General features: G+C 41.5%; 1 protein-coding gene across 2 annotated transcripts in view; it reads right to left on the minus strand.

The window, feature by feature from the left end:
- Positions 1–12313, minus strand: part of braf (B-Raf proto-oncogene, serine/threonine kinase) — a 34521-nt gene that overhangs the window by 13646 nt on the left and 8562 nt on the right. Inside the window, exons 2-10 of one of the 2 annotated variants that reach the window (XM_056367464.1) lie at positions 8390–8491; positions 7987–8274; positions 6226–6329; positions 5309–5411; positions 5047–5195; positions 4077–4196; positions 3757–3916; positions 2428–2467; positions 1629–1748 (exon numbers count right to left, since the gene is read on the minus strand). In XM_056367464.1, coding sequence (XP_056223439.1) covers positions 1629–1748; positions 2428–2467; positions 3757–3916; positions 4077–4196; positions 5047–5195; positions 5309–5411; positions 6226–6329; positions 7987–8274; positions 8390–8491 — 1186 coding nt within the window. The remainder of the gene's footprint in view (positions 1–1628; positions 1749–2427; positions 2468–3756; positions 3917–4076; positions 4197–5046; positions 5196–5308; positions 5412–6225; positions 6330–7986; positions 8275–8389; positions 8492–12313) is intronic. The other variant, XM_056367465.1, reaches the window with a different exon arrangement.

A 12313-nucleotide genomic window follows, 5' to 3' on the forward strand; every position in this document is an offset into this window, starting at 1 on the left:
AGTGAATGTGAGTCCCTGCTTTTCCCTCCTGTCCGTTGGTCCTCCCCACATTTATAAAAACAAAGGCCCCGCCCACAGGTGAGATGGCACAGTGCAGTACGCAGCGTTCAGGTGAAAGTGAACTTCAAGAATTTCCTCCACTGAAGAAGAAACCATGTTTTCAGCTATAAAGACCTCAGGCAAAGAAAGAGATGAGACCAGAGCAAAGGTGGACTGGACATGGGGACTAATGGCTCAAATCCCGGTCAGCTGGTGGCCCATCAAAACATCCATAAAGTTTTAAAAGTTTTTACCAGCTCCGTCAGTGTCATTACCGTCTCTGTCAGTATCTAGCTCCGTCAGTGTCTGTACCGGCTCCATCTGTGTTTTTACTGGTTCCATTAGTGTCTTTACTGAGTCTGTCAATGTTTTTACCAGCTCCATTACTGTCTTTACCGGCTCCGTCAGTGTCAACCGGTCCCATCAAATAAGTCCAAGGCTGAATTTCTTTCCCAGTCCGACCGTGGAGCCAATAATGAGATGGAGAGCCCTACAAGCTGCTAAAGGCTCCAGCTTGACTCAGAACTGTTTTTTCTTCTCCTTGATGTGTAAGTGACTTGATGGTTCACAATGCTACATGTCTGTTTTCATTAGTGACCAGCTACAGAATGTGTTCGGCAAATGTTGCTATCACTAGCCGGCTTACTGCCAGCATTGCTGTAGCATATCACAACAATGTTAGCGTGGGCTAATGGTTGTGGCTGGATTGTTTATTGTTGACTCTTGTGTACGCCATGTAACTCTATTCCGTTGTGCTTCTTGTTATAAATAAATAGAGCAATATTTCAAAGTTATCATTCTCTTTCAATATTACACAGTAATGTTCAGAATGTTATTATATAAATAAACATGACATTTCTGTATCTGGCTTGGTTTGAGTTTGAATTATTTCATCTGAGACTACTGATGTAGAAGCCTTTGTGATGATGTTTGGTATAAACATATCTTGTTTAAAACTATGCAGGCCATAAACACAGGGCTGGAGTTTAATTTATACACCATCATTGCAATTCAATTCAAAAAAAAAAAAAACACAATTTTTCTCAAATTGTTCACAGAAAACTTTTTTGGTGAACTGTGAACTTACCTATTAAAGGCTTCAGGATATGCTTATTATGTTAATTTACGCAGCCATCTACATGAATGTAGTTATGTTTGTGCTTTCATACTGGTAAAAATTTAATTCTAATGCATTTTAAAAGTGGATAAGCCTGGAATCATACTATCATTTACTATTGTGCTATCATGAAATTGATCTTAACACCTGGTGATTAGTTCATCACAAGAGTTAACTAATAATTGAACAAAGGAGCATTTTTTTAGCAGTGAAACCACCATCCATAGAATAAGAAGTGTCACATCAGAGTAGTGGTGAGATCTGTGTGTAGTCGGTGTAGTGTCAGGTGTGTGGCAGAGAGAGCATGTGAGGAAGAAGAAAGAGGGGGGGTACACACAGTGGATGTTGTGGATGGGACACACGTGTGGGGGGGGGGTTGGTGTGTGGGGAGGTTGGGTGGTGGGATGGGTGGTGGGATGGGTTGGGGGGGTTGCAGGTTGAAAGACACAGGTACACACGGAGGCCTAACTACCTCGGAAAACAGGCTCGGGCTCAAAATCAAACACTATGTCATTGGGGTAGGAGTATAGGAGGGGGCTTGAGGTCCGTGTTCGGTGCTTCCTCAAGCAGCGGGCGGGGTGGGTCGGGGGGGCTGCAGGGCAAAGAGAGACAGACAGACCATCACTGCTACTCACCCTGCCCCTCTCACCTCTAACTACTGTCCAAGGATACAGCTGAGCTCCTGAATAGAGAGCCCTCCTACCACACTACAGTTAGCACGTTAGCTCAGCACTGTTTCAAATTTATATTCATCTATAATAAATCTCAGTCTTTAACATTTTGGGAAATTTTCTTTTATAAGAGTGAGACGTTCAGATGGATATCAGTCTTGTGCAGTCAGTAGTAACAGTAAGTTAAGCTTAGCATAAAGACTGGAAGCAGGGGAATCAGCTGGCTCTTTACATCACTGAGACCACAGCATACCTCTGATTTACTGTCAAACTTCTTTGTGATTTTATTTCCACTAAACTTTTGTAATGAAGTTGAAAAGATTCATTAGTTATACGTGTGTTCCTCCTGATCTGGCAGAGCAACTCTAAGTAAGACTGGAAGAAGAAAAAAATAAAGTTGGCTGAAGAAGTGGAAGTTCTGTTCTTCCAAAAAAACTGACCCACAGATCTGAAAAGTGACTGGTTGCAGGGCTAAACAGAACCGACTCAACTCCTCGGGTCTGAACTCCACACACACACAAAAGACCAAGAGCACGCAGACGGAGGATGGTGGGAAAAAAGCCACAGAATGAGCCTGAAGTCTGCTACTGTGATCCTTACCTCCGTCTGACCTTGGTAAGCCCTGATCTCGAATCAGGTCCTGAAAAGAAGGAAGAAAGAAAATAAATAATAAGAACACTGTTAAAAAAATAACCGACACACAATTTACTGTACATTTACCATAGTACCAAGTACTGAGGTTGTTTGGTGTAGATGCAACTTTAACGGTAGTGACGTTACGTGAGATACATCGAGTGTGTGTCGAGTACAGCTGCGCTTTTCCGGTAAAGCGCTCACTGATGCCTGTATCATTTTAGATGTATGACGTAACTGACGACATGTGAAGCCTCGCATCTCGTCTGTACCACGTGACTGCTTTTGGTGGTGGTTCGAGTTAATAATATATTACATTAGACCTCACTGACTGGTTGTATTTGCAATGGATCCAACCAAGGAAAACCAAGACTTATCCAGTTTGATGCCACTTTGATCTTATTTCTTCCAATAAAGTACAAGTTTAATAGTGTACAGTTATTATAGATACTTTATGTTTATTGACATATATTTTTTATAGCACATATATCAATTGCTTTCACAACAATTACTGTAAAGGTAACATTTGTATTTGCCTAAATTACATTCTGGCCTGTAGATGTCGCTCTGTTCACATGACGCATCAAGAAATGAACCTTTTCTCGAACCACTTTGCTGGAATGGTTCAGTGCTTCATGAAGCGTAACCGTACTCTTATCGGTACTTTTTGTTATTTTGTAAGAAAAAACTAACAAATTAAGAACAGAATTAATATTGCTTTATTTTCTAATATGTATTCAATTAACATTCTTGAGTAGAAAACTTCTCAATTGGTTTTTAGTCAACTGACGACACCTAGAGACGACGCAGGAATTGGTTTGCGGTTTGCCAGACACATGAAAACAACCCAAACTGAATTACACAGCATGGACACGTGGGCCTTATTGTAAACAATAACACACCCACGTGTATGCAATTAAATAAGTGGGCATAAAACCCATGTGCAAAATGATGCAATACATAACAATGGCAGCTTTGGACTTAGAGGAAAGAACGAATGCTGCAAATAACGGTTAGTGAGAGACCACGCAAAATTTTTTTGGTCCATGATGATGATGATGATGAGTGGCTTATCAGCCGTTTCAAACTTCCTAAAGCAAACCTCTAGGTCCAGCTTTGGAGATGACTGCATGTTTTTTTTTTGTTGGTTAGCTTGTCATCTCTGGCTAAAGACTAGAAATCAGTGAAATCATCTGCTGTTTGGCTGTAGTGAAACCTGCAGAGTCATGGTGGCCAATCATAGTTAATGATGTAGAAGCACACATGAATCAGTCGCTCCGGGGAGGACAGACTCACATCGATGTTGACAGGCTCAATGGTGTTAATATGGACGTTGGGGGCGGAGGACGAACGGTCCCGCTGGCCAAACTGGTTGCGGTGGTCCTCCTCATTGGGCCGGAAACTGGGCGGGATGGGTATGGACTTGGACGGGGACACAGTGGTGTGACATATAGACCTGGAGAGAGGAAATTTTTTGGTGAAAAGTAGTTAAAAAAAAGACTTCAATAGATATATCTCTGCACAAAAAACCGTTTGGATGTTGACGACTAGCAAAGCAGTTTAGGAGAAGAATGACTCCTCTTATTCCACTGAGCAGGTGAAGGTGGAGGACTCACCCGGTGGAGTCAGATGGGGGGAGTGATGGACAGACCTCAGACACAGGAGTGGTTCCCTCTGAGGACACCTCCTCCTGGGTGAACGGGTGATGCTCAAAGAACTTGGACACGAGCAACAAGCTGCAGAACACACATCATTAAGGTTATTTATTACTTATTTACTCATTCCCAACTCTTATTATTACTTGGAATTGGATCATGAAAAACTAGATAGACAAAAAGAATAAAGTCATGTGAGTATCACCACATGATTACACAACCAATCGATTAGCTTAGTCCTTTAGCTTCTCCTTTAAGCCTTTCTGTGACAGTCTGTGCCTTCAGTGCTGGTAAAACACACTGGTTAGCTCTCCAGCCAATCAGAGAGCTTGTTACATCCCATGGCCGATTGGGATTGTTTAGCCTGGTTTTACCAGGTTTATTTAATGAGAGTTTTATGCTGTTTTTGTAAATCCGTTTTTTAAATCTGAAGTATTGATGGATTAATCGTTCATTTATAAATTCCTTTGAAAATTCATATTTTTAATGCCTATTAAAATATGAAATTAAGGAAATGCTTTATTACTTTTCCTGTGACATCCCTGGACCTCCATAACATTCAGGGTTGAGCCAAAGGCAAGTCAGTGCAACAATGACTATTCAAAACAAAATGTCTGTTAACTACACCTTCCCTACACCTATCTGCCCCCATTAAATCAAACCAAGGCTGGAAACAGGCTTATGTTGCTCGACATGTACAATAACTACATGGTGTGCCTACAATAACTAGAAGGTAGTGGTACTAAGTTATAAGTAAATGTAAGGGTCCATTACAAGCACTGCTATCATATATATATATACAGTACATACATCTATTTTATAATAACCGAAGTCCAAAATCATAACAGAAACTCCTCTGCTGCTACATTTTACAGTAGGTTCAGTCCCAGACTGGAGAAAGCCAGTGGTCTCTCAACTCTGTGTGACTTACTCTAGCTGGTCATAGTTGACACACATGAGAGGGACCTCAGTGCTGCAGCGCTGGTGGAACTTGTATCCACAGGTCTGACAGCGGAAACCCTGGAACAGCAGCTTTCTGCAGAAGTCGCAGAAGGCCAGTGTGAAGAAGGTCTTCCTCACCTGTCAATCAAACAGACACACAAACGTACAATCAGGTAAGATAATCAGCACATAATGTTTCCTGTCTGTCATGTGAGCCATGATGCTTGAGATTGTTGTCTGACGGTGCTTACAAAGTTGTGTGTGGTGAGCGGCACGTTCTCCAATACTTCTACATGTAGCTCTTCTCCTGTCAGCCAGGAGATGTCTGTGTCCCAGCCAATGGGCTTCTTCTCTCTGAAACAGGAAGTTAATGTTCCACTGATTTACATAGTATGATTATGACATAATATAGTTTTTCCCCCTCATCAATCTACACTCAATTCTCCAACAGCAAAGCAAGAATTATAATACTCTATTATAAATTGCTAAACTTTTTGCAAATGTATTATAAAGGAACTTAAATATCACATTGACATAAGTATTCAGACACGTTGCTATGACACTTGATGTTACTACATCCAGATTGGAGTCCACCTGAGCACAGTGGTCTCCATCATTCTTAAATGGAAGAAGTTTGGAACAACCAGGACTCTTCTAGAGATGGACGCCCAGACTAAGTGAGAAATGGGAGAAGGGTCTTGGTAAAAGAGCTGACCAATAACCTTATGGTCACTCTGACTGAGCTCCAGAGATCCCGGAACAGCGCTAAACTCCAGAGAACAGCAGCTTTCAGAAATTCATAAAATCAGTCCTAAAGCTTACTCTCATAGAAAATATGAACATGAACCATTTGTGTGAAATTTTACCATAATTGCTGAAGTCTTGAGCGTTTTGTGAGTTCACTGTGACCTTGACATTTAACCTTTAGCCACCAAAATCTAATCAGTCTGTCCTTGAGTCCAAGTGAATGTCTGTGCCAAATTTGAGGAAGTTCCATTAACACAGACAGACAACCGTGATAACAATATGCCCGTAGTCCTGACTGTCGCCAGCTGAACAGGTGGAATGCGTAACAAACAGTGTTACTTGACGCTAGTGTGTGGTCAAGATACAGCAGAAGAATGCGTATTAGTTAGTCCCCTCTACAGTAGGTTAGTGACAGACTTACCCATCCTGTATCCTGTACACTGCACAGCACTCTGGGATGAGGCCTCGCATCATCAGAGCTTTCTTCAGTGAGTCTCTCACAGTCATCCCACAGCGGGCCGGGACCTGCGCACAGAACAACAGTCACTGACCCGACACGGTGCACCAACGGGAGACTAACAGCAGAAAGCAAATGAGCTGAGACAACCACACCAACTTGATGTACTGCAAAGTCGGAGTAAGAATGAGCTTAGCGGCCCTTTGCGTTGGTGATCACGGTTTCAGGCCTGGTAGCCGGGTTTTTAATCTGCAGCCTCTCGCTGTGGAGCTCATCAAAGTGAAAGGGGGTCAACTACATTCACTAGACCAGAGAGACACAAAAGACGCCTCCTGGTGGTTGTCTGCCTCCTCCACTCAGACTAGTTTCAGGTTACATCCCTGTTTATCCAGAGTCATAGAAAATATAATATATTGTGTGAGGTCTTGAGTAACGGCTACGAAAGTTCTGTCAAGGCATTACTGACATATTATGTCCATGAGAATGGGACGGATGTAGGGACAACTTGAAAACAATATGCCTCATGTCTGACTTTCAAAAAAAAAGTTCCTGTAAATAGACAAAACGAAACTAACGACACCCTGTGCAGAGCCTCAGCTCCAAGAAGAATCTGAACTCACTGCACCACTCATCCTTAACATTAGGGCTGTTAACACTTTTGATTTCGTCAGTCTGATCCACAAGGAAAAACTCTTGCGCAGAGACTTTGTCTAACTGCCAAATAACCAGGGGTGTGTTAAATATGAAAATCGCTTTTCAGCAGTCAGCAATGTTTCTGATTACAATATATGTTCACTCTCCAAGTTGCAAATATTGTGGAAGCCCTTAAAGAGGAAGTTTTGGTATTTTTCAACCTGGCCATTGTGACTCTATGGGTTATGCTAAACTTTGCACTTACAATTTCTGCTGTAGACATTCAAACAAACAGAGACTTGTGCAATAATGTACATGAGTGCGAGCACAAGTTAACACTGGCCAGTGTTTTTAGTCATCTCACACCATATTCTAAGTGGTTGGTTTGTAAACACGGGTTGTAGCAGCAGTGACATTGTCAGAGCTTTTAAAGCAGCACATGCCGCTGCACATCTGAAAGCCAGATTTCGTCTTCAGAGCTCAACTGATAAACTGGCTGATTTCATCACAGATATGAGTTTGGTGTATGCAGGAAATGTCAGCACAGAAATGTCAGAGGTCATTCAGAAACAGTTTTCGAAATTGAAACGTGTCCCACGGTGAACACTCTCTAAAAGTCTGCAACTTTAAAATGTATAACTCAATACAAATGTTGGTCAAATCAAAACATATACTTTTTATAGAGAGGTTGGCCTGAGAAACCCAGTATCAGTCAGACTTTAGTCTTCTTATAAATACAGTATTTAAGTATCTATTGCTTTTACTCTAAATGAGGCATTTTGGAAACTAAGTGCATGCTTTCGGTTGGTTGATGTGCTAACAAAAAATGAAAGACATTGGCCTCATCCAATCGGCAACCTCCAGGGCTGAAAAATGAAAACCCTGAAGTGAATGAAAATCCCTCCCAACATGTCTGATGTTATTGCACATTGAGGCAAACATTTCTGTAGCCTGTGTAATTTCCAAGGTGGAGCAACACTTAAAACACAATAAATGTGTTTTTGGTGTCTTATAATCTTGGGAAATCAAAATCTCAAACCTTAAAAATCATGATCACAACACGTGTATCCTCTGAGAAGACGTCAGACATACCACTGTTCTCTGTTTGTTGGGCAGGAAGACCCTAACGATGGGTTTCTGGGGGGAGCGAGGGTTGGCTCGGCTGGCGTCAGTGGGGGTCTGCAGGACAGCCAAGGTGTTGGGGGCTGAGGGAAAGGCCTGCGCCCCCCCTCCGACCCCACAGCCTCCCATCTTGACCTCCAGAAGGGCTGGCATTGGAGAAGGAGAGCAGGAGAAGTCTGTACCATTCCCCATGGCCTCCAGCAGCTGCTGCTCCCTCTGCTGCAGGGCGTCTAGTTTACTGGTGTACTCCTCATAGGCCTGGTAGGGACAACACACCAGAGAGCCTTCACTCAACAGCTTCAAAGCCTCAAGTGACAAACACAAGATTTATTTTCTGGAAAGTTATATTTACTAAAAGCCAAAACACTCTTACCTCTAGATATATGGAGGGAGGATTGTGTTCTCCTCCAAACTTGTCCAGTAGAGCCTCTAAGTGTTCTTGTGTCAACTTTATCATCTGTTTGATATTCCATATCTGTGAGGGAAACACACCAAACAATGTTAAGGAGTTGATATCTCTCAGTAACTGAACAACAACCTGAGTCTGAGGTCTAGAGAATGAATCTCCCATGACTTCATGGAAAACTACAGGTTGGACATTGTTTTTAATGACTTGTGAACCTACAGAGGTGATAACCTGGGGTGGACTGTAATGAAGTATATTTACTAGAGTACTGTACTTATATTTTTGAGTATCTGTACTTTATTTTAGTATTATTTCTTTTGGAAACTTCTGAATTTTACTCCACTACACTTAAAGACAAATATTGTACATTTGACTCCACATTTAAAATGAAGTACTCGATTCTTCAGTGGAGATTCTTCACCAGAGCACCGTGGCATTATCTTAAGTCCATGTTCGAATATTTAGAAATAAAGAAAATCTAATCTTTTTAAATGTTTGCTGTGATTACCACTACCAAACCTCATCACTTCCTAAAAAAAAAAAAAAAAGGAAATACTAAAACCTTTTGTTGATTTAATTGTGTTTTTATGACCATTTCTTTCAGATTTGTATAATATCATATTTTTATTCTACAGGTTCTACAGTCAGTCAGTAGGTTATTTCAGGCATTAGCAATAACACAACAATCAGTTGACATAGAAAATGTACTTTTGAACACTCCAGTAATTTTAAAATCAAGTCCTCCAGTACTTTAACTCTGTTTTTCCAATCAGAAAAAATCTGACTGAACAACTTTCACTTGTATTGGAGTCTATTCGACCAACGGGAAATGGGTGGACGCTGCTGGAGAAGGACTCAACTGAGCATGCTCTGTAGGCTCAAAACTGTGGAAGCACGAGGAAGCAAGGAATACAAACATTTTTCTGCTGCATCATCATCATCTTTGAACACGGTATCCACTTCAGTGTTTCCCCACTGTGTATATTCACCAGTGACACACCCCCACTGCCAAATTATGAACTTTCACATGGTTTATTAATATTCATAACAAAACGTAACCAGCACCAACTTGTGCTTTCTTAACTGTGCGTATGTGCTTGGTTCTAGTATGAAAACGAAGGGGACTCAAACAAACACTTGCACACACACTGACGAGACGGTTTAGCAGTCCAACATAGGCGGTTTAGAGTGTGTGCAGCAGGTGGCCTCTACGGTGACATGCCAGACCTACCAACCTCTCCTAACAGAAAGTCATTTACTTAGCTAACTTCTTCGGCATAGAGTAGAAGATGACAGAGACATGAAACAGAAGCACGAGTACCAGAACTGAACAAAGTGAACATTTCTGAATGGCAATGGCAAAGTGAGCTCTATTAAGCCGTCTAGTGCAACTCACAGTATATGAAACTTACCCTTATGCTCATGGCTGGGTTGATGTCGAAAAAAAAAAAAATTCTTATCAAATTTAATCTGTAGACCTTTTAGTATAAATAGTAGTATAGCCGTATCGTAAATAGCCTATTCTCTCCCACCGTTGCTCAATGTATTACACAGTCTATTTTGAGAGCCATTGATTTACACTATTCTTTTGCCCTACTTTTCATCTTGTTGATTATCAGACATTGCATTTACCCTGTATTAGTTAGTAAATACAGTCCCTTATTTAAACCCAGTCACTATCCTGTTCAGCCATTGAATTGAGAGGTCACAGCTTCTGACATTAGACCGATTGGGCTCATTCATTTGTAATTGATTAGGCTAATAAATAAAAAAATCAAACGAAAGGTTCCTCCCAAAAAGGGGGAGGTGGTGCCTTAACGCTGGTGCCCCAGATGTGGCCTTTTGTTACTCTCCATAGTGCAACGCCCATCAAGCTGGAGCGTGACCTTTGATGTCATCAGTGACACCTCAAAGAGTTGTGTGTCAATTCAAAAGACAAGATGGTTACCATGCACGCAACAGCAAGCGTACTCTAAAATAAATGGAAGAATTATAACAAATCCACTTCCTTGGGTCCTCAGCAATACACTCGCCAAGTTTGAGGTCGATCGATGAGCAGTTGTCGAGAAAATTAAAGTACAGACAGACAGAGAGTCCTCCATTTGGACTAGTGCAGCACCTGCGCAACATGAGCCTGTCAGTAGCATGACAGGATTTCATAACCGAGATCACCAAGATGCCAATGTTTGTTTTTGATGTCTGGAGATGCCAGATAATAATGAAGAAAGATGTTAAAATGTGAGTTTTTAGGTAAAACGTAACATGTCATTTTCAGTATTGTCTGAGTCACATGGCCCATCAATATCTGTACTGTATTCAGAGCATAACAAGATATTTGAGGCTGACATAAAGTAACGTTAACCGTGATACACAGCAAGGCTAGTTACATACTCCCCTACCAACACACACACACACACACACACAGGAGGAGCTCTCAGTGCTAGCACATCTACAACACAGATATCCCCACAGTGACCCTATCAAAGCTCCATCAGTTTCAATGCTTTCCAGCAAAGACACAGAGTCTGACAGCAGCTTCTCTTGGCTGCTGAGCCGACTACCAGCTCTTCCTCGTGTCTTTCCTATTACATCATACACTGCGTAGCCACGAGGCCATGCCTCCCCCTCCTTTTTAAATATGCTGGAAAACAGGCTTCAAGCAGAATTTGAATGTGTAGTTACCCTTTCAAAAGGGGGCTTCTCTTAGGTAAATATAACAGGTTGCAGCAAGGTGGTACAAGTGGTGCAACATCATGTAACAACAACAGTGAGCCAACAGTTTCAATTACTATAGGATTCTATTGACCATTAAAACAGTGCAAACTAGGGCTTGATAATAAATGTTATTTTGACTCGCTCCTCTCTCAGTCTTGTATGACAATGATTTTGTGTGAGAGAGATGGAAAAGTAACATGTCAAAAGAAAACACTTGACGAACCACAAAATCTAGAACAAAATTGTAGATTCTTTAGTTAATTAATCGGTTAGTCTGTTAAAGGACCAGTGTATTGGATCTAGGGGATCTATTGGCAGAAATGGAATATAATTATGTTTTCATTAGTGTATTTCACCTGACACTATGAATGGTTGTATTTTCATTAGCTTCGAATGAGCCTTTCACATCTACACAGTGAGCAGACGGAGCCCGCCATGTTTCTACAGTAGCAGTCTATGGATGGTGTTTCACGTTTTTACACGATACCTTAAGGCCACCCTAGGGTTCTCCTACAAGCTTGGAAAGGGAAGGGCGAATGGAGGGGTATTCAGTTGGTTGCTATTGGAAACCTCAGCAGTAGATATCCAATAAAAGTTGAATTTAGGGGAACTGGACTTGGTCTTTTCACCACTCATCCAAGAGGCTTCTTCAGTATTGACTGTCCGGTGAGGAGAACCAGATATTTAGCCTACGTGGGATCGTTATCAAGGCCACTACTGTCATTTGGTTTGTTAGTGTTCCTGGTGACTGACTGTTGTTGGGAGTCGTAGACATCCTCCTCTGTTGAATTATAGTTTCTCTGCTTTGACACAGATGGCATCCTTTACTCTTTTCAAACCACCTGTCCTACTCATCTAAAATATTAACATAGTTGTCATCAAAGGAGTGTCCTGGCCTGAGGAGCTGTCCGCCCTCTGTTGAGCCATGCATTTCTTTAGTGATTGTTTTGTTTCCTCAATATATAGGTTTGTGCTTTTCTTGTTAAATTGAACTAGATTGCTTCTCTGGGTGCATGATCTTTTGGATCCACCAATTTTTGTCTTAATGTGTTGCTGGGTCTGACAAACACAGGGATGTGATGCTTGTTTTAGATCCTCCTGAGTTTCTAAGATACTCCAGGCACGTATGGAATGACAATGTTGCTGCTGTTTTTTATAAAGGTCCAGTTGTGGTAT

The sequence above is a fragment of the Seriola aureovittata genome, chromosome 22, assembly GCF_021018895.1.
Source record: "Seriola aureovittata isolate HTS-2021-v1 ecotype China chromosome 22, ASM2101889v1, whole genome shotgun sequence".
NCBI classification, from domain to species: domain Eukaryota; kingdom Metazoa; phylum Chordata; class Actinopteri; order Carangiformes; family Carangidae; genus Seriola; species Seriola aureovittata.